The 22,449-nt window shown below is 40.2% G+C and overlaps 1 protein-coding gene across 3 annotated transcripts in view; it reads right to left on the bottom strand.

Annotated features, from left to right (window-relative positions):
* The window catches only part of LOC124805186 (TBC domain-containing protein kinase-like protein), a 77,652-nt gene that overhangs the window by 39,782 nt on the left and 15,421 nt on the right, over positions 1-22,449 (bottom strand). For all 3 annotated transcript variants that reach the window (XM_047265677.1, XM_047265679.1, XM_047265678.1), the window contains exons 4-6: positions 16,955-17,180; positions 4,691-4,968; positions 2,686-2,835 (exon numbers count right to left, since the gene is read on the bottom strand). In XM_047265677.1, the coding sequence (XP_047121633.1) occupies positions 2,686-2,835; positions 4,691-4,968; positions 16,955-17,180 (654 nt within the window). The remainder of the gene's footprint in view (positions 1-2,685; positions 2,836-4,690; positions 4,969-16,954; positions 17,181-22,449) is intronic.

Genomic DNA, 22,449 nt, shown 5'->3' with positions numbered 1-22,449 from the left:
CTTTGATGATATTCAATTCTTTTTGTTGATCGGCAGGTGATAAAGGAGTAGTTACCATGGGGTGAATGGCAGAATGAAAAAACGCCAGATTATAAGCTTTTGGATGAGTTGAGTCAGCAGGGATGACATTATCCGAATACGTTTCCTTACGGAAGATGTTGAAATTGAAGGAACTATTCTGTATAGAAATTGTTAAATCAAGGAAGTTAAGTTCACCTTTTTCATTCTGAAGTTCTTTTGTGAAGGAAATCTTTTCATGTAAACCATTGCTGAACACCTCCTGATAGCCGGTCATACGCCTAAACATTTAGAAGACACTGTTATCCTACACAGAGAAGTCAAAGGGCATAGATTAGATCTGTGGGAAGAGTTACAAATTTTCAAACATCTAGAGCTCAAGGATGGTAATATACTGAATGACCAGTTGAACCTTGCTTGTAGACAATTTTTCGAAGGCTTTAAACCTGTACTGTTTATGGTATAACATTAATGCTGGTAACCTTAGTGGTCTATTTCCTCAGGAAGCTATGATGCACCTTCAATGCTTTAAGCTCACTACCCCTTATGTAATGTGGTTTTCTCACGATGTATGTTTGCCACTACATCGGCCCTTATGTGATTTTGTCTGGCTCTAAAATTTGGGTTCCCTGCGAATGTGTATTAACTGGATTGTGTACCGGTGTTTGTAATTCTGTCTTGACAAGAGCCATTATTGTCAATTTTAAAGTTCTGACATATATACCATTTGTGGGCTTCACTAATATAGTAATGTAATTTTTATATTTTGGCTGTATATGCCACTGGGCGTAATTCTCTCGGCGTAAGCGCCACCTGCTTTTTTGATGTATAACTACATTATTTGTACCAAAGTTCCCATACTGTTATAACGGGCGTGTTAAATGCCTTCCTTCTTTTTTATTGTTTCTTTATCTAAGGACTTTATTAATACTGATAATTTACACGTTGCCTTTGTATGCCAATTGGCACATGGTTCTCGCCATGAGCGCCACCTGCCCTGGCCTCAGAGTAACTACGCTCGCCGATTACACTCAGTCGGTTGTGAGCTCTGCAAGATCCATGTACTAATTTATATTTACATGACAAACCCTAATTCAAGGGCTATATTTCATTTTTGACAAATGGATCTATGCCGAGATTTGTAAAAACGGCGATGGTACATTAGTCCTTACTAATGTAAAATTGTAAGTACCAGTCGTCGTTCTCATATTTCTGTAATGCAAGAGCTCTCTAATTTGTGTTAAAATTTATTCTTGGCTTATGTTTCATACTTTTCTAATGTAAGCTATGATGATCATTGTCCTTAGGCCACCTTCTGAAGAAGACAAATTTATATTTGTCAAAACCTAGGTAAAGAATTCTTGATCCATTGCAACTGGTCGGCTGTTTATAATTTTATTACGTGGAATCGTTGCTGTTGTGCAGCTATGTTTAAAATATGAAAAAAAGTTTCCCCAAGAAAACATTGAAACAAAACTGTAATAAACCATCTAAAAAGCTGTGGCTTACTAAAGGGAAATGTATCTTGTTGTTAGAAGGAGTAATGATCCACAAACAGTCAATCATTATAAAAACTACTGCATTGTATTAATAAAACTTATTAAAAAGTCCAGAAGTACATGCATTACATCTGAGATTAACACGCCTGATAATAAAATTAAAACAGTTTTAAATATTGTTCAAAGTGATACAGAGCAAACAACAGCACAGGAAGACTTAATTAATTATTCTAAACAGAAAATTTCACTTTCTAGAATGTTTCAGTGAACTTTGCAAATCCCTTTTTGCATTAAATTGCTCTTCTACAAAACAGTACCAATGATTCTGCTACTGCCCAATTACAGAACTGGTGGCTACATAAACTTACTTCACCGCCTATTGTATCTTTGTCCCTTTCAATTTTTCTGTCTTTTACATTAATATCTAAAATTGAAGAGCTCAGTATTCTAACAATTTGTATCATGTAATGTGACATCTATAAATAGGTGTCACACAAAATCCAGTCTGTCTGTCAGGAATTACCACTCATTATGCAAACAATCTGTGTTTCACCATGTGCTTTTCAGACAAGTCTGTGTCAGCTAGTCAAAACTGAACATATATGTGTGAATATCGGTCAGTCAGTCAGCAACTTTTAGTTATGTTGTGAAGTTGTTATGCTTGTTATCTGTGTTACCACTTGAAAAATACACATCTATAAGTGATGTAACAGTGAAGTGCTGATGTGTGACATATCAGCTATCCTAATGACCAACTACAAGTGCAATCAACGAAAGAAGTGAATTTGACTGTGTTGTGATATTAAATTATTACTTACATTAAATTACTATTGATTAGCTAATGAAGATTTCTGAAAGTGAACTTCCACGAGACTCACAAGACACTGTAACAAGTCAGTAACTTTTAGGTGGGAGGGGCATTGGGGAGGGAGGGAGGGAGTGAGGGAGTGAGTGAGTGAGTGAGTGAGGAGAGTGTGAGTGTGTGTGTGTGTGTGTGTGTGTGTGTGTGTGTGTGTGTGTGTGTGTGTGTGAGAGAGAGAGAGAGAGAGAGAGAGAGAGAGAGAGAGAGAGAGATGCCTTTTTCTTTCATAAACAATGTACAGCAGTTTTTTTTCTTTTACAATATCTATTAGTCAAATGACTCTGGCAAACATGGAAGCATACTCACTTTACTTCAATTAGAGGGTAGTATGAAGTTGGTGGTACATGTGCCAGTCTCTGAACAAGTGTGTCCAGAGGCAGTGGAACAACACGTAAATCCAGCATTGAAGTTCGGTCTCTGATCTGTCCAAACACCGTGCCTTCCAGTATCACCAGACTGCCAGAGAGATAAATATGCAATTACTTAAATGAATAAATAAATTAAACATTGCACTTTTACTTGTACATGGTACGAAATAGTGAACATTTCACTTCTATTTTAATATATTTTGTTTCTTCTCTCATGTTACAGTTCCTGTGCAATTGACAGTGACACAATTATAGTTGTAAAATTCAATGTGTTTTGACAAGCATGACAGATGGAATTTGCCGCATTAAAGAGACAATCTAGGAGCAAAGCTGAGGGACGTAAAATATTACAGACAATTTCACTCAGATTAACTGGCCTGAGATGTGTGTCCTGGTGTTCCTAATTGCAATCCAAAAAAAATTTTTTTTTCCCGTCTTAGTCAACCTGTTTCCTTCTCACTACTTCTGTACCAAAATATATTCAGGAGAAAATATTCAAAGAAAGTCTAAAACTAGCTAAATGTGTTATTGCATGTTTGACAATAACACACACACAATTTATTGTGCAGCCAGAGGTGAGCATTTGTCGAGCAAATACTACACAAAATACTTGGCATGTACAAACAATATGAGCCAAAATTAATTTCCATGCATACATTTCAACATACATTTACATCTTCATGACTACTTTGCAATTCACATTTAAGTGCCTGGCAAAGGGTTCATGGAACCACCTTCACACCATTTAAATATTGTTCCACTCTAACTGTGTGCAGGAAAAATGAACTACGATGTTCGTTCAGGCACCAATGGGAGCAAGAGCTTGAATTTTCTGGATCTGTATGCAAATTTTTACATTTTTGAAACACATTTGCTATCACCAGAAAAGGAATTATTGTCACTTTAGACTTGTTTTCTCTTCAGTGTATTTCAATTATTAAATTATGCCAAACAACCCAAATAAAGTAACTTTTAGTTCAACATGATAAAAAAAGAAAAGTAAATTGATGTATTTGTATATCATCAAACCTACCATGCACACATGCTTCAAATTTGTGTGTACAACTAAAAGTTGATGTGTTAGATGACACTGCGTGCTGCCAAACACACATTGTGGTAGTACAGAGACATACACACGTGTCTCTCATGTTCAGTTCATGAAGGGAATAATGAAGGAAGTGCCCAACTATGATAAAACGTAGTAGATGCTGTCCATTGTCCTATACCTGTCATACATGTAACAAGGTGGCCTGTAATTCTGCCACACTTCTATCAATGAGTGCTCAAGAGTTCAGTAAAATTCTGAAAGAAGACTACAGTGAGCAGTTATATGTGGGTGCTTGGAACCACAGGAGGACATCCACTTACTAACAGCTCAAACAGAAGCAAAGGAGAAGAGACGCAACACAAATTTATAAAAGAAAAGAAAAAGAAAAAAAAGCAGTTGATTAAGTCTTCTGGTTTATCAAAAATTCTTACATAAGAAGCAAGATGACAATCAGGGATAGGAAGAAGTGAAGGCAAAGTATATGGTACTTAAAGAATGGTACTGAAACTCTTTGGGAGAAACACAGAAAGTATCAAAGAATTCAAAAGTAACAGTTAAGAAAGTTACTTTCAAACTCCTGAATTACATCATATCTCACCAACTAAAATCTGGACTTATTATTCCTCCCCAATATAACATGTACATCTTAAACTTGCTTTTTCCTGACTTTTATGTTTCTTTTTCTCCTTGTGAAGAAATCCCAAAAGCAAGAGATGTTACAAATTTCAGCTACTTATTTTATTCTTGTGTAATTGCTCCAGTCATTCTTGCTTTAGTCATTACCATTTGGATGCAATTCCAATGTCATAAACCTAGTGAATTCTATCTGTTTTCACTTTTTAAAAAAGTTACCTAAGTTTACTTATCCAAAAAATGAAAATAGGATGTGAAATACCTTGGAAGTGATAGAATTGGAGGTTTTGTACGTATAAGACCCTGTTTTCGCAGTTCTGCCTGTACATCACCGCCTGCCAGTCTCCACAAATGGTACAGCTCTTTTAGGGGCCTTTCCAGCAGAGGGTGTGGTCTAGATTGTGGAACAGATTCCGTAACAGATTTCTGTTCAATATCTTTAAGGTACGGATGGCACATCAGTTGACGAGGCATTGGCCGTTGACTTGTGTATATATTCAGGCATTTGGACAGAAGGTCTAGGAAATCAGCGGGCACTGTCTGGAATAAAGAGCATACGTTTACACATATCCATCAGTACCTAATCTCAATATTTATGTTCACTTCTATACTACGAAAACATATCATTAGCAATGGGAACTATTTTACAGTATAAGTTTTGACTAAAGAAAAAAAAATATCAAAAACTAAACAAACTTGATGTAAATGATAAACAATAAATCTCACAAATCAGGAAACTACTTGTATTGGTCTGTGCAGAGTTTGCAGTATTAGGCACTGATGATGATGAGTTGGGTTGAGGGGGCTCTCAACGTCACAGTCATCAGCGCCCTGACGAAAAGTCAACATGTAATCTCATGGGTGGGGACAAAGGCTGTCACCACATGCAGAGCAGTTTATAACATGCTAAAGTCTGCCGCCCTTCCCCACCAGTTTAGGGATGAGGCCTGATAGTTCACAAAATTTCATCACTCTGTTAACACTGGTATCGGTATCTGCGAGGACAGTGGGGAGATCTCCAGCGAGACCAAGGGCTGCCCTATTAGGCACTGAGCAGTTGTGGTAAATACTGTGGTATCAGTGTCACCTTTGAAAATTTTATGAACAACAACTACACAGCATTACTGAGATGGGACATAAGTATTGTTTTAATATTTGCCATTTGTTATTGCTATAACAATAACAGTTGAGAAACTGACCACACATTTTGTTCACGGTGAGTGTTTAAATAAGCACAACTGTGAAAAAAATGGAAACTTGACAAAGTTTTTTGTTTAACAATTTTTCAAAATTTTTGTAATTTGTTATTTTGTCAATAACAATGACTCAAATCATTTCCTTCAACTTTTGGAAATCAATCAAATTAAAAAACTCTTTACAACTGGTTTGTAGAATTACACTGTGAGAAGCTCGATCAAAATTGGCTGCTGTTCCAAACAACATTCTGAAGGCATTTGTCACAGCCATCAGACAGTCACAGAGTATAGTGTGATTCATCACTACATATCACTGATTTCCTGTCATACACTGTTCAGGACCTTAAGTGTCACTTAGCAATGGCTACAAAAATCTGTGGTTTATCAGGAGCTGCTTCACCACTGCAAGCCATTCTTTTTAACTCATTACAAATGTCAGTCATTGTGCTACCTGGACTGCTGGTAAATGGAATTCACTTGAATCCCTTCACTTATTTCTGTAATACTCCACTTGTCAGTCAGTATATGAGGTCTGTCTGGTTTTGGTTTAGCTGTGGTTGTTCCTATGTGTTTCTACTTCACTATCACACTAGCAATGGACAGAGGTGAACAGCTTTGAGAGGGCCGAAATCTCCCTGATGGACTTGTTATTCAGGTGACATGCACTTTCTAAGTCACTGGGCTCTCCTAACTGACCCAGACTGCTGTTACTGTGTCTCTACTGACATCACAGTACTTCCTCCCTCCTCCCCCCACCTCCTTTATAATCATAGGTGCCCATCTTATGAGACCTAGTCATCAATGGAACTGAACAAATTCTGGCTCATTGAAGGAAATTAGACTGAGGAATTAAATGGGACAGTTACAATTTAATTTTGCAGCTTAACTGAAACAACCAAATCTGTAACCTGACCTTTCACAGGCATTGCTCATACTGACTTATCTATCCAGGCACGGCTTGCAGCCCACCCTCACAACTTCACTTCTGCCAATATCTCTCTCCTCTGTTTGGCACCCAGTTTTAAATTGGCACAAAGTTTCAAAGCAACACACACTCCACTGTAGAGCGAAATATTCATTCTGGAAACTATCCCCTATGCAATGACTGAGCTATTTATTTACAACATTCTTTTTCCCAGCAGTTTTAATCTACTGAGGTACGTGGAGAGCTACACAAAGTTTGGAAAGCAGAACAGTGGTACTGGCAGAAATAAAGCTGCCATAACTCCGTATGTACTGCTTGGATATGTGCCGCAGCACCAGGCTCCTGGCAGGGCAGCTGTGTGGGACAGCCACCAGAGGCCACCTGCTGTGGGCCATGACTTGTGCACATTGCACAGCATCTGCCACACCATCTACCAGAGCCCTCCTCTTTACAAGTGCAGTGCAGCAGGCACTTGCCCTCATATTGTGTTCATACTTGTTGTCAGCAACTACATGTATTAGTTGTTGTTGTGGTCTTCAGTCCTGAGACTGGTTTGATGCAGCTCTCCATGCTAATCTATCCTGTGCAAGCTCCTTCATCTCCCAGTACCTACTGCAACCTACATCCTTCTGAATCTGCTTGGCGTATTCATCTCTTGGTCTCCCTCTACGATTTTTACCCTCCACGCTCCCCTCCAATACTAAATTGGTGATCCCTTGATGCCTCAGAACATGTCCTACCAACCGATCCCTTCTCCTAGTCAAGTTGTGCCACAAACTTCTCTTCTCCCCAATCCTATTCAACACCTCCTCATTAGTTATGTGACCTACCCATCTAATCTTCAGCATTCTTCTGTAGCACCATATTTTGAAAGCTTCTATTCTCTTCTTGCCTAAACTATTTATCGTCCATGTTTCACTTCCATACATGGCTACACTCCATACAAATACTTTCAGAAACAACTTCCCGACACTTAAATCTATATTCGATGTTAACAAATTTCTCTTCTTCAGAAACGCTTTCCTTCCCATTGCCAGTCTACATTTTATATCCTCTCTACTTCGACCATCATCAGTATCAGTATTAGTACCTGGGTAGTTTCTACGTTTGTGCCTATTTTATCAACTGTTGTTCACTTGTATGTGGAAGAAGAATGAAGTTATTTCATCATGGCCATGCTGTTGTTCATGCCATACAGTATGTCAACTGACGATGAGTGTGGTGTCCACTTCTGCATGCGCAGTCTATTTCCTTGTTCCTTTGATTCTTCTGTCCATGGAGACGGCAGTGCTTCAATCTCTCTTCAAGCAGCTGTAGGCTTTTACAGTTGCTCTCATGAACTTATCTGCCATATTGATTATGCAGGCTTCCATGCCATTAGCATAACCACGGCCTTCTCCCCCTTATCACAACGCAGCTGAAGAGTGAGAGGCTTATAAGCAGCGACTACGACAACACTTCCTTCTTTTGGCGTCACTGATGCAAACATGTGTAATGCTTTGTTCCTTTCTTGGATTTCTCCTCGGATCTAACAGCTGTTGGGTCAATTAGCACTGGTCCAAGAACACGTGTCACTTTTGTTCAATGTGATGTGCAGGTTGTTGCTAAATCATCACCATAAATGTACATGTGTCATCACAGCATGAGTAGAGCTCTGTTATTGTCATGAACAGCTCTACCAGTACTACCATGCTTGGGTGGCTGAACTTCACAGCCTCAGTTCCATATGCCAGTTTGTTACAGATTTTCATCATGATTCCTTTGCTGAATCTGTGGCCTGTGATGCCACCATTCTGATGGCTCCTAACAAGGGTGTATCAATGTGCAATACAGTGCAAGAATCCATCTTTGGCAGAAGTGTTAAATACCGCTCAATCTCATGCTGCTGGTGATCAGATTGAGGTTTGGTGTGATACTGCTGCAGCTGCTTCTGTTCCTGGTCATCACACATCGGTCAATTCCTGGGGGTAGGATGATGTGGCAGCCATTTGCATGCCACACTGGACAGCAATGTGCCCAACAACTAGCACTGGGTGACTTGCAACAACTGTAGGAGAAAAGGACATATAGTATCCGTGTGTCATTCCCAGGCCCCTTCTACGGACATGGACATGGGTTTTAATTCTGTGCCTCCAGTGCTTACGAATCATAAACTGTTGACCAGAGTGCGAGTGACGGACAAAGTGTTCAGCTTATAAGTGAACATGGGTGCAGCAGTGACTGTACTGAACTCATAAACTTATGTGCATCTTACATCTGCAGCTTCGTCTCAGGTTACTTGGCATTTGGTGAGTTACAACAAGCAGCATATTCCAATTTTGGGCTAATTTATGGCTGCCAGTATGTATAAATCTGTGGTTCATTCCTCGACTTTTTTGGTAGTGGTTGATCTGGTACTGGACATTTGTTTGGTCTGGATGCTTTCAAGGCTTTTAGTTTTTCCATTTCATATACGATGCACCTCATTCTCAACCAGGTCATTATCAGCAGTTAGATTCTCTGAGTTCTCATCTCTTTTCTCAGATAGGTTAGGTTATGCTATTAATTTTGCAGCACATATTACCCTGCGACCTATGGTGTGGCAGTATCTTTTTCCTATGGTTTGTGTGATCAAGTGAAATCACAATGTGATAGACTGACATCCTTGGGGGGGGGGGGGGGGGGGGGGAGGGGGGGGGGGGTCTTACAGCCTACTACAATGAGTGATTTTCTACCCCCCCCCCCCCCTCGTGATTGTTAAAACAATGACTGGTCTCTGAAGCAACTTGAAAGTTTCAGTTAATGCTCAATCTATCATTGACAACTACCCTTTGCCCTGTCTAGGCGAGTAATTGGCTAAACTCACCAATGGTCACTTTTTCTCCAAAACTGATTTACCTGAAGCCTATTTACAGGTTCCACTGGATAAGGATTCTAAACAGCTCCACGCAATTATCATGCCCCTCAGTTTGTACCAGTATCAGTCCCTTTTGTTTGGTGTGGCTAGCACCCTGGTAATTTTTCAGTACTTTTTTGGAATAACTGATGATGTTGGTTCTGGGATGCATCAACTATCTTAATGACATCATCACAAAGGGTGCATCCATGGAATAGCGTTTAATTAACTTGCACACCTTTCCATGGTCTTACATACTGCTGGGTTAAAATGCAACTTGGTCAAGTCACTCTCTTCCTGCCATTACTGTGTATTTGGCATTTGACATTCCTCGGTATGGGGTGAAGCATTTACACCAAGTTACTGCGGACACAGCTTACTGTTGCTGCACAAATGTCAAAGAACTACAAACATTTTTCAGTAAAATTTTCTGTAACAATGTCAAACAACTCCAAGCATTTTTCAGTAAAATTATTACTCCCACTAATTTATTCTAGGTGCGGCCACATCGGCCCATCCTCTCCCCAAGTTGCTTCACCAGAAAGTTCCTTTTCAGAGGACTTATCAGCCCATCGGCCTATGTTATGGCCTGGAATTGTACATCTTGTCACGGCCTGCTCTCACTGTGCTACCCAACAGACAGTGCTGTTGGCAATGCTTTCTCTGTGTCCCAGGCCACAATGCTCATTGGAATGCATCCACGTTGATTTCATGGGACCCTTCCTAAATTCCTCCTGGCTGTTGGTTACCAATGCTTTCTCTAAATTTACATATGTTATCAATCCATTGTCCTCCATCATCAGCTGGGGCTATGATTCAGGGCCTCTCCAAAACTTTTTCTATTAAAGGATTGCCTTATACACTTGTGAGAGGTAATGGTCCACAGTTTTTGTCTCAAGCCTTCCGTGATTTTTTGCACCTACCAAAACATTCACCACACAACTTCTCCTCCATTGAACCTCCCCCCCTCCCAAATCTAACAATGAGACAGTAAGTTTTGTCCATACATTCCATCTTCAAATGAAGAAGTACATTTAACACGGCTCTACAGACAAAGCCTCGACATGCTCCTTGAATTCCTACAGGTTTACACTGGTGGATGTTTGGAGTCTGGCCAAGGTGCTCCAAGGTCCAGCCATGTGCCTTCTAGCATATGGTCATACCTACCCCGCAACACCCATCGGTGCCACCGTCATCATGGCTTGCTCCTGACTCTATGGTCCATATGGACAAAACTTAGGGGTTTGGCTGCTGAACAGAGTGGATTCTAGTCGTGGTCCACAACAACTGTAAAGGCTGCTGCTGCCTCATACAGTGCACACCACTGAAGGGCTGGTGGCACACCATCATGACCAGCAGCATCCTCGTGCCACAGTAAGGGCTGCAGGTCCACAGCTGCCCATGCCCTTAGCGTCTGTCCTGGGTCTGCAGGGCATCTCGGCTGTCCTCCTCGCTGATGTCAGCATTTCCTGCTCTCTTCTGGGGTCCTGGGATCCACAGCAACTACCCCCGACCCCCACTGCATCCTGTGCCTGATGCTGGGCCTCCCCACGATGGCTTCACCATTGGGTTGGCAGGCGTCTTCAGACACTTCAACACCGGTGTCTGCAGTGCCTCCAACAGAGTTGCGAACACCTTCAACAGCAGCACTATTCAACCACTTTGAGGAACCAGATGTTGAGATGTGACCACCTTCCTTGTCAATGGACCTCTCTTACGGTACCTCACGGGGAAGCGGCTGCTGCACATGTCTACACCCATGCTACTTCCACCCTACTCAATGGTTCCAGCCTGAAATTTCCTTCTGCTGCTGCCATCGCTGCAACATTTGCTGCAGAGACAGTGGATGTTTCAGGAATCACTGCAAACACTCACACTGGTGGTGAGCCCTTTTGCCAAGGGGGAGGGGTGCTATAAGCCTGTACATGACACATGGATACATGCCGAGACACTAGGCCACCAGCATGCCACCCTTCAAATATTCCACCAAAGGCATCTGCCTGGGCCAGCCACCAGAGGTTGCCTGCAGTGGGCCACGCAATTTGTGCACATGGCACAGCAGCCGACATGCCATCTACCAGAGCCCTCCTTTGGTAAGTGCTGTACAGCAGGCAGTTGTCCTCATATTGTATTCATACTTAATGCCAGCAACTGCTTGTATCAGTACCAGGATTGCTTCTATATGTGTGTCTATGCTCTCCACTGCTGTTTGCTTGTATGTGGAAGAGAAATAAGCTTTGGTTCGTTGTTTCCACGCTGTTGTTTACGTCTTACAGTGAGGGTGGGTCAAGATTCACAACTAAGGAATCTTAAGAGCATTGACCATGAAAGCTAAGTTCTGCATTCATTACTAATAAGACCATTTTTATTAAATTTCAGCAACTGCTCTTATTTGTTAATATGTAAATAACCAGCATGTAGGCAAAAACACAAAAATACTATGTTTACAGCCAGTTAACGGATTCATTCCACATCATTTCAACATAAATTGTCAATTATCTATGGGAAATAGTTAACTTATTGACTACTCACGTGTGTGTGTGTGTGTGTGTGTGTGTGTGTGTGTGTGTGTGTGTGTGTGTGTGTGTGTGTGTGTGTAGGGGGGGGGGGGGGGCCATGCGCGCGCGTATTTTCCTTTCTTTTCTGAAGAAGGTTTTGTCCAAAAGCTCAGTCTGTAACAGTTTTTTAGTTCCTGTGTGTTTAAACTGTGTGAATTCCTATGGGACCAAACTCATAAGGTCATCGGTCCCTAGACTTGCACACTACTTAAACTAACTTATGCCCAAGAGAGGACTCGAACCTCTGGCAGGAGGAGCCACACAATCTGTGACATAGCACCAAACACTGTGTGGCCAATCCGCACGGCTTTAGTTCCAGCCAATCTGCAGCTCAACATATCATCTTTATGGTGAGCAGCAATGTATCCATTTCATAACTGTAAACTTTTCTAAATTTACGAGATATTTAACCCTTTAATGCATACTGTAGCTGATAAGCTACAGACCTCATTTCTTCGATTTATTCCATATGGAGAAACATTTTCGATCAAATTCGTTATGTAGCTAAGTGTATACACTCCGCTGCAGTTTCTAGTAGTTCTTCATAGCGATCATAGATGGCAGGACGAGCTGAAGCAGTTCGACAGTGAGCTGTGTGGACATACTGCCAAGTGTGTGTTTTGGCGGAAAGTTGAGGTGTGTTTTTGGTGTTTGTGCACTGATTTCTGGGTTTGAAAATTACTTTTTCATTTTGAAAACGTAAGTAGATATGGTGTAAACAGTTAATTCGAGTGTCTTTGCGATAGATTTGAAATGAGGCCTGTTTTTGTGTATGTAGCTTATCAGCTACATTTTTCATTTACTGCATTTCAGGCGCTGACGTAAAAATGTCTCGAAAGAGTCAAGAAGAAATGCTTATGGAATGGTTAGAGATTCCACTAAGCAGTGATGACGATCTTGAGTGTTTCTCTGACGATTCCATTCAAGATGAGACATATGTTGCTCCAGAATCTGTTGATTGTGATAGTGACAGTTGTGACGAAGAAAGTCAAGTGCCAGTAATTAGGACTGAAGATGTTTCTGGAACAAGACAATCTGATGTTATAATGAAGGAATCGACGTCACAGTTGTCTGATAATGCTCTGAAACTGCCATGCAGCAGCAAAAATGTTACCAAAAACAGCAGGAGTGTGGTTTGGAAAGATAAACAGTTGATTATTCCCGAACTGCAGTCAAAATTTCATGGCAATACTTCGTTACCAGAAGAAGTAATAAACTTAAATACTCCATACCAATTCTTCAAACATATATTTCCATCTAAATTGTTTGATCTAATTGTCGAAGAGTCTCATAGATACAGTGTGCAGTGTAATCCTGATAGACCAATAGATTTATCCTGTGATGACATAAAAAAATTTATAGGCATCTGTCTCGTAATGTCAATAGTTCATGTACCTAATACGAGGGATTACTGGGGAGAAGTTACTGGTACTCATCTGATCAAGACAACAATGACAGTGAATCAGTATGAGCAAATACGTAAGTTTCTTCACTTCAATGACAACAGTGCAATGATACCCAGGGGTGAAAAAGGTCATGATAGACTCTTCAAGATAAGACCCATAATAGAATTGATGAGATCTCAGTTTCAAACAATACCTGTTGAGGAGTGTGTTTCTGTTGATGAACAGATATGTTCAACAAAGGCTAGAAGTTATTTGAAACAATACATGCCAAACAAGCCTCATAAATATGGATACAAATTATTTGTTATTAGTGGCATATCTGGTTATGCCTACGATTTTGAGATTTTCACTGGAGATGAAAATGAACCAGAAAAAAGAGTGACTGGGGAGGAAGACTTGGGAGCAAGTGCAAATGTTGTAGTTCGACTCAGTAGGATACTACCAAGAAATATGAACCACAAACTGTACTGTGACAATTATTACACAAGTCTGCCACTGCTTGTATGGTTACATAAACAAGGAATTTACTCACTTGGGACAGTCAGAAGAAACAGAGTGCCAGACTGCAAGCTCCCTTCAGAAGCTGAGCTGAAGAAAATGGCACGAGGTGCATCAGTAGAGCGCGTCGCAACAGTGGATGGTGTCGACATATCAAATGTAATGTGGAAAGATAACAAGAGTGTGATGTTGCTTTCTACACTTGCTGGACAGCAGCCTATTCATGAAGCAGGGAGGTATGACAAAAAAACAAAGTCAAGAATAACAATACCTTGTCCACAAATAATTAAGCTCTACAATAAACATATGGGAGGTGTTGACCTTCTTGACAGCATAATGGGTCGACATAAAATTCTTGTGAAAAGTCGAAAATGGTATATAAGATTGTTTTACCATCTCCTGGACATGGGAGTAGTCAATTCCTGGCTGTTGTATAGGAGAGTAGCAGAAACCAAAGGGATTAGGAGAACTATGAAACTCTCCGAATTTCGAATGGAAATTGCTCACTGTTTGTGTCGCTCAGGTCAAACTTCAGCAAAACGTGGAAGGCCAAGTAATGAACTCGAAAACCAAATACAAGCTAAGAAGACAAAGGGGCCCACAGCACATGTACCTCCACAAGATGTAAGGCTGGATCAAGTAGGTCACCTGCCTTCGTACTTGCAAGTGAGACAGAGGTGCAAAATGCCAGGATGCAAGGGATTTTCCTGGGTTCAGTGTAATAAATGTGCAGTTGCATTGTGTTTGCACAAACAAAAGAACTGTTTTCAAACTTTTCATGTAAAGTGATTATCACATGCTTGGGTACAAACCTGTTGGAACTAGATACCTTATTGTTCATATATAAAAGTGTATAAAATATACAATAAATGCTCAATATTTACAACATTAATGTCCTATTTATTATTTTAGGATTTTTCCCTTCCTATACAAAGTATTTAATCATAATCAACAATTAAATTACGAGAGATTTGGTCAAAATTGAGAGAGCAAAATAAGCACATTTATTGTGGCTCGTAAGGTGTTAACTCAAAATGTAGCTGATCAGCTACAAAGCGATTTTCAACAATAGTGCTTTGTTAATTTAATTTAAAAATTTTTTCAATATTTTTTTCGAAATGTAGGCACTATAAACTAAACATGGTAATTTTTACAGCTTGAAATAAAAAATCATGCATTTAAGGGTTAAGTTTACGAAGTCACACCAACTTGGTATCCTTGGTAGTAGTGCAAAACTTGCTAGGGTTTGATTTAATGATCAGCCTCTAATTTAAGATAGCTTGAGAGTGCATTTTCTACAAGCATTTTCTACACAGATACACATAATACTGTGTATCTGTTTTTCAGTATTCCTTATATTAAACAACTTATATGGGATTCTTCAACTCATAAAACAAAAGATTAAAATTATTGTTAAAAATATAATGCATTTGAAATATAAAATAGATTACACAAATCTGTGAGAATTTCATGGAATGTATACTCACTAGCAATCAGGCATGGGTAGGCACTAGATGAGGTGTTAACAGCAAGATGCTTCACCGTGAGCTGTCAGAACTGCAGTAACACATCAAGGCACAGAGTCTACGAGGATCTATACATCTTACAGTGCTAGCAACAGTTGTTTTTGTGTTTTTGGTTCAGGATTTAGTGATCATATAAAGGGTACTGACAGTTTCCAAAAAAAACACTTCATCAAGTTAACATGGTTGTGATCTAGGGGAGTCTCCATTGAGCTACCTGCATGCAACTGAAGAGGGGTGATGTGCAACAGTGTCATATTAAAACAGACCTTTTTATCAGGATACTCTCATGTCAGAAAAGGATGTAGACAGTCTGTAAAAAAGTCCACAAAGTGTTTACCTATCGAACGTCAGTACAGATGGCCGGTGAGGGCTAATTAGAACCATGTGAATGCAGCCCAAGCCGCTAGCCTGGATGCAACCTTGTTGACAAGCAGCTTCAGGGGACATATGCCATACTTACAAGCTCATCAGTACACTACAGTTGAAACTAGGATTCATCAAACAATGCTACATGCCCCCATCATTCCCTGGTCCACCGACAAAGTTAACTGGCCCATGCCGGTCGTTGAGCTCTTAAATGTGGTGTCAGTAAAGAGAGGATTTTGGTGTCAGTTGCTGAAGTCTGTGGATGCATTTTTCTCTGTACAGCCCTATAAATTTGGCCCCTGACACTCCACATTCAAATTGGCAGTGAGATGTAGACTGCTGATCACCCCTTGTGGCTCTATGGCGATGACATGACGGCCACTTGTCAAAATTTATACATGTACTGAGAAGCCAAGTTATGGGAGGGGTGTCCCATTTGAAGATGAGTTGTTTATGATGCCAAAATGTTGTGGTTTCTTACAGCATGTTGCCCAAGTATAGACATGATAACTGAAGGAGTCGGCTACTGCGAGGTATGTAGTGAACATGGCAGCATGTCATGAAATCTATAAATAAGAATTAAGTACTCCTGGAAATTTATGTTGTTACAAGGTATTGTCTGATGCATGCTGCTAACTGAATTCAAAGGACATTATATGCTAATGGATCTCTCTTTACCAATAGTCTTAAGTACTCATCCAAATTTAATTCATTAGTTTTTCTGTGAAATTTTCAGTTATAATGTAGATCAAACATTTAATTTTTGCCATCAAATTGAACATCATAGTGTTATCGTCTGACTCGGGGAAGTGTGTTGCTGAATTACTCAGACATGCTGAATTACTCAGACATTCGTATTTATCACTCTCTGGTTATTCTATACAAATTAAAGTTGGTAACTATATTAAAAGTTGGTAACTATTGTTGTAGTTCAGATTTTGCTAAAGTATACAATTATCTCTAGTTTCCTCATAACCTCTGCACTTGGTGTGGCCCTCATCCACAGACATGCACTTTGCTTGATTAATTTATGTTCAGCATTACTATACATGCATTTTTACCATTCATAAACATTTCTTAGTAACAAGGCTTCATGTGTTACATAAATGACTACTACAGTATTCAAACCAGTACATCTGCATGAATGGAAAAATACAATTAACATCATTTTCTAACCTGTTGTAACTGTTCCCAGCAGTTATGCTCTCTTGCTATCTTCTCCACAACACTAGGACAATGCAGCAAACTAAGAACCTTTCTTAGCCACTGAGCCAGGCGTAAACCAGCCCAAAGTGTTTTACCCATAGCTTGTTCAAGTAGTATCATACCTAATGACCAAACATCCACTTTTGGTCCTGACTGTGCACCAAGCAACACTTCTGGAGCCATGTATTTTGGATGGCTGGAATGGTAATTCAAATTATTTCCAGTGTTAGTGGCACAATGAAGCGAAAGATTCTACAATAGATACGTTATTCACCGACTGGCTCCAAAAAATTAAAAAAAAAATAAAAAAAAAAAAAAACACATTTCTTACAGAATCTCTATTCTGAATTTCTTATTTTAAATTCCAGTCACTTTTATGAGACTAATCTATTTTTACAATAAATTACTGTTGTATAATACCTTCTGAGTGTCCAACAATAAAAAAGGATGATTATAAATGAATTAAGCCAGAGATGTGGAAGTGAAACAAATGGCTTCACACTTCAAGCAAATTTTGAGAAGCTCATGAAGGTAATGCACCACTTCGAAGATCTTCCTGCATCTTCGAAAATGTATATTGTCTCCTCTTGCACCAATCATGGCATCCAACCTTTCACGTATGTTCCTGATTAGTGCTACAATATCCTCTAGATGAATCTCCTCATTATTCCAGGAGGGTCTCCCAAAGGTCCAGTAGGGCCTCTAAATATTGCTGATGTGCCCTTAAATCCACCTGTTTCCATACATGTTCAACAGGACATAGTACAAATCTCCACTTCACCCAACAACTCTTGCACAATTCGAGATTACAGAAGTGTCCAATTCCATCCGTATGCTTTGACCCACGACGTGATCAATATGGCGGAAACGGCTATTCTAAGCGTCTCCAATATGGTGTCCATGATGTCACTACATACACACAGCAAAATACACAAAAATACTTATATATAAAGCAATAACATCTCGCTCCAAAAATACAATCAAACTAATGGGACAACTGCGGGAAATTGGGGGTTTAGGGAGGGGACAAGCTAAATATAACAGTAAAAAAACATACCATGATCCCAAAACACACAACAAAATAATTACAAAATCTACAGGAATCTGACACTTCCCTTGATGTACACAGGGTATTACAAAAAGGTACGGCCAAACTTTCAGGAAACATTTCTCACACACAAATAAAGAAAAGATGTTATATGGACATGTGTCCAGAAACGCTTAATTTCCATGTTAGAGCTCATTTTAGTTTCGTCAGTATGTACTGTACTTCCTTGATTCGCCGCCAGTTGGCCCAATTGAAGGAAGGTAATGTTGACTTCGGTGCTTGTGTTGACATGCAACTCATTGCTCTACAGTACTAGCATCAAGCACATCAGTATGTAGCATCAACAGGTTAGTGTTTATCACGAACACTGTTTGCAGTCAGTGCAATGTTTACAAATGCGGAGTTTGCAGATGCCCATTTGATGTATGGATTAGCACGGGGCAATAGCCGTGGCGCGGTATGTTTGTATCGAGACAGATTTCCAGAACGAAGGTGTCCCGACAGGAAGACGTTCGAAACAATTGATCCGCATCTTAGGGAACATGGAACATTCCAGCCTATGACTCACGACTGGGGAAGACCTTGAACGACAAGGACACCTGCAATGGACGAGGCAATTCTTTGTGCAGTTGACGATAACCCTACTGTCAGCGTCAGAGAAGTTGCTGCTGTACAAGGTAACATTGACCACGTCACTGTATGGAGAGTGCTGCGGGAGAACCAGTTGTTTCCGTACCATGTACAGCGTGTGCAGGCACTATCAGCAGCTGATTGGCCTCCACGGGTACACTTCTGCGAATGGTTCATCCAACAATGTGTCAATCCTCATTTCAGTGCAAATGTTCTCTTTACGGATGAGGCTTCATTCCAACGTGATCAAATTGTAAATTTTCACAATCAACATGTGTGGGCTGACGAGAATCCGCACGCAATTGTGCAATCACGTCATCAACACAGATTTTCTGTGAACGTTTGGGCAGGCATTGTTGGTGATGTCTTGATTGGGCCCTATGTTCTTCCACCTATGCTCAATGGAGCACGTTATCATGATTTTATAGAGGATACTCTACCTGTGCTGCTAGAACATATGCCTTTACAAGTACGACACAACATGTGGTTCTTGCACGATGGAGCTCCTGCACATTTCAGTCGAAGTGCTCATACGCTTCTCAACAACAGATTCGGTGACCGATGGATTGGTAGAGGCGGACCAATTCCATGGCCTCCACACTCTCCTGACCTCAACCCTCTTGACTTTCATTTATAGGGGCATTTGAAAGCTCTTGTCTACACAACCCCAGTACAAATGTAGAGACTCTTTGTGCTCGTACTGTGGACGGCTGTGATACAATACGCCATTCTCCAGGGCTGCATCAGCGCATCAGGGATTCCATGTGACGGAGGGTGGATGGATGTATCCTCACTAACAGAGGACATTTTGAACATTTCCTGTAACAAAGTGTTTGAAGTCACGCTGGTAAGTTCTGTTGCTGTGTGTTTCCATTCCATGATTAATGTGATTTGAAGAGAATTAAAGAATGAGCTATAACATGGAAAGTAAGCATTTCCGGACACATGTCCACATAACACATTTTCTTTCGTTGTGTGTGAGGAATGTTTCCTGAAAGTTTGGCCGTACCTTTTTGTAACACTCGGTATAGGTCAACCACAGCTGACAATACCAAAACACCAATGCAAGCAGCAAAACCTACGGAAATTGGAATCAGACATTTCCCTTGACCACAGCTGACAATACCAAAACACCAATGCCTTCATATAAAACTACGAAAATTGTAATCGGTCATTTCCCTTGACCTGTATAGGTCAACCATAACTATCGATACAAAAACACCAACACCTAAAACTATGAAAAACCACACACACACACACACACACACACACACACACACACACACACACAGGGAGAGAGAGAGAGAGAGAGAGAGAGAGAGAGAGAGTGCCATCAAACACGACAAGACATCTACAAACACAGCCAACTCAAACTCCGTGCCTTAATGAGATCACACACCACAACACCCTTATGTCATAGGTCAAAGCAGACGGGTAGAATTGGATGCTTCCATTGACACCACAATTCTTGGAACACATGAGCATGTATTATTGTAAAACCATCAATAAATGGAGTGAAAGATTTCCTCCACATGCTGATGTGCTTTAAGGTGCCCGTCCTCCATGGAGACCAAATATGTCCCTGCAGTCATACTGATTCCTGCCCACACCATGAGAGAATCACCCTGAAAAGGTATCCTCAGTGAAAATATGAAAGGGGAAAACTTTTTCCCAGTCCTTCTCCAGACCATTTCTGTACTACCATCAAGTGATCATTGGCTAAATCACAATGCATTGGTGAACAACATTTGCTCCCACTGTTGTGCTTTCCAGCCACGATATTCCCTGGTGAAACACAGTCAAGCTGCATAACACTTTATGGTGGATTCTTGACATGTAGAATGTCATCTGGATTGAAGATGGCTTCTTCTTGTTGTCTATGGATAGTTCTCCCACAGGTGAATCCCTCAAACTTGATGGAGCAGATTTCATGTTTCAACAGAAGTGGTGTGATGGTTGCAGAGAAACTGAAGTTCTAAGAAGTGACCATCTCTTACCGATACTGCTTGTCTTAGTTCCGACAGTGATTTCCTAGCATAGCTTCCAGTTTCCCTGTTCTCTTACAGTTCTGGAAATTGTGGAAGGTGTAGCTCTCAACACATCTCCACCATAACACATGCTGCAACCAACTTTCCCTAAAGCAACAGCACATGTAGTTTATTCAGGGCTTAAGAGAATACTCACTCCAGAAATCTGATTCTAATACTCACAGAAGGATCCTAAAGACACACAACTGAAAGAGAAACAATACAAGGTGGAACAATAAATGCTGTAAGAGTCAGAAGCATTGCCTCATATTCAGTAAATCTGTTTTTAAGGTTTTGTGGGAAAAACAATTGAGGCTGGTGCAATAAACATAACATACCACACACAAAAATATGGAACAAAGTACTTCACTTTGACTGAATAGATAATTACACATTATTTATTATGTGGTGCATTTTTCATGCCAGTCTGTGTATTAGTAACCCAATTACAAAGTGAGTTTGGTTGCTTTCTGAATTAATATTTCAACCTTTTAGCTTACTGTCACACACAACATGGTTACCTAATTGTATCTGCAGTTAAATATACATAATGTTCAACAGAACAGAATTACTACTTGGTTTTACATATAAAGAGCAACATTCAGTAAAATACAGTATTTTATGAATGTCAGATCACACTTGCAGTCTCCATCAAGTATCTGAATATTCACATAACATACTGCACACACAGATAATGAGACATCCACCATAGTATTCATGGATATAGCTTCTTGACTGCTCATCTTCACGTATGATCAGTACGATGGTCTTGGCATAGTACATCTTCCATATAGCCCTCTTCCACTATCTGCATATAGCCCTCTTCACTATCTGAACTACCTTAATCCCTTCTCTGCTAAACACCACTCAAAATTTTCAAAATTTATTTTTGACTGCTGCTTTTTTCATTTTTGAGTCCCTGTTTGACTACAGTTTCTTTTCTGACAGGTACCACAATAGACCAATGTTAATTCTACTTAGCACACTAACAGTCATCTACTAATATGTGTCTGCTCAATTTGATCAAGCAAGGTGGCACAGTGGTTAGCGCAGTTGTCTTCCATGTCAGAGAACAACAGATCAAATCTCTGTTCGGTCATCCTGATTTAGGTTTTGTGTGAGTTCACTAAATTGCTCCAGTAAATGCCAGGATGATTTCTTTAAGAAAGGCATGGTCAATTTTCTATTTGTCATTTCATAACCCAAGTATATGTGCTGCTTAGCAAAACCACAGTCAGCGGGTGTTAAACTCTACCCTTCCTTTCTTGTTTTGCTCATTTTGCATTACAGCAATTCTGCAAGTGGGCAAAACTTGCTCTCGAGGAGTTATAACAACATTCTCAGCACCATCGTATCCCACTCTCACTTGAGCATACCATTAACCACCAAAGAATTCATTACCCCCACTTAACCTCTCATAGCTCAAAAAACTTGCATAGCTAATCCACTTCACCTCCTGAAATAGTTACAACCTAGTTCTCATCGCATTAATCACACTATTCCCAAGCATCATCCCCAGAATCCTAACCTGGTTGTAAACCTGTACTCTCATAATATTGTATATGATAGTCACAGTCCTTTTGTAAGGCCTCACTTTCAGTCCATATAGAGTCTTATCTTATTGGACATGTCGAACACCTGCTTTCTTTTAAGCAACCCTTCTTTGGAAACATTTCTTCACCAATAATTCAACTGACCACAGCTATGTAGAAGCAGACAGTGGATCTTCTTTCATTCTGCTCCAACTTCCCTCCAATCTA

Source organism: Schistocerca piceifrons, chromosome 7 (assembly GCF_021461385.2).
Source record: "Schistocerca piceifrons isolate TAMUIC-IGC-003096 chromosome 7, iqSchPice1.1, whole genome shotgun sequence".
NCBI classification, from domain to species: Eukaryota; Metazoa; Arthropoda; class Insecta; order Orthoptera; family Acrididae; genus Schistocerca; species Schistocerca piceifrons.
Note: the sequence above shows the minus strand (reverse complement) of the source record. Positions and strands in the feature narration are given on the sequence as shown.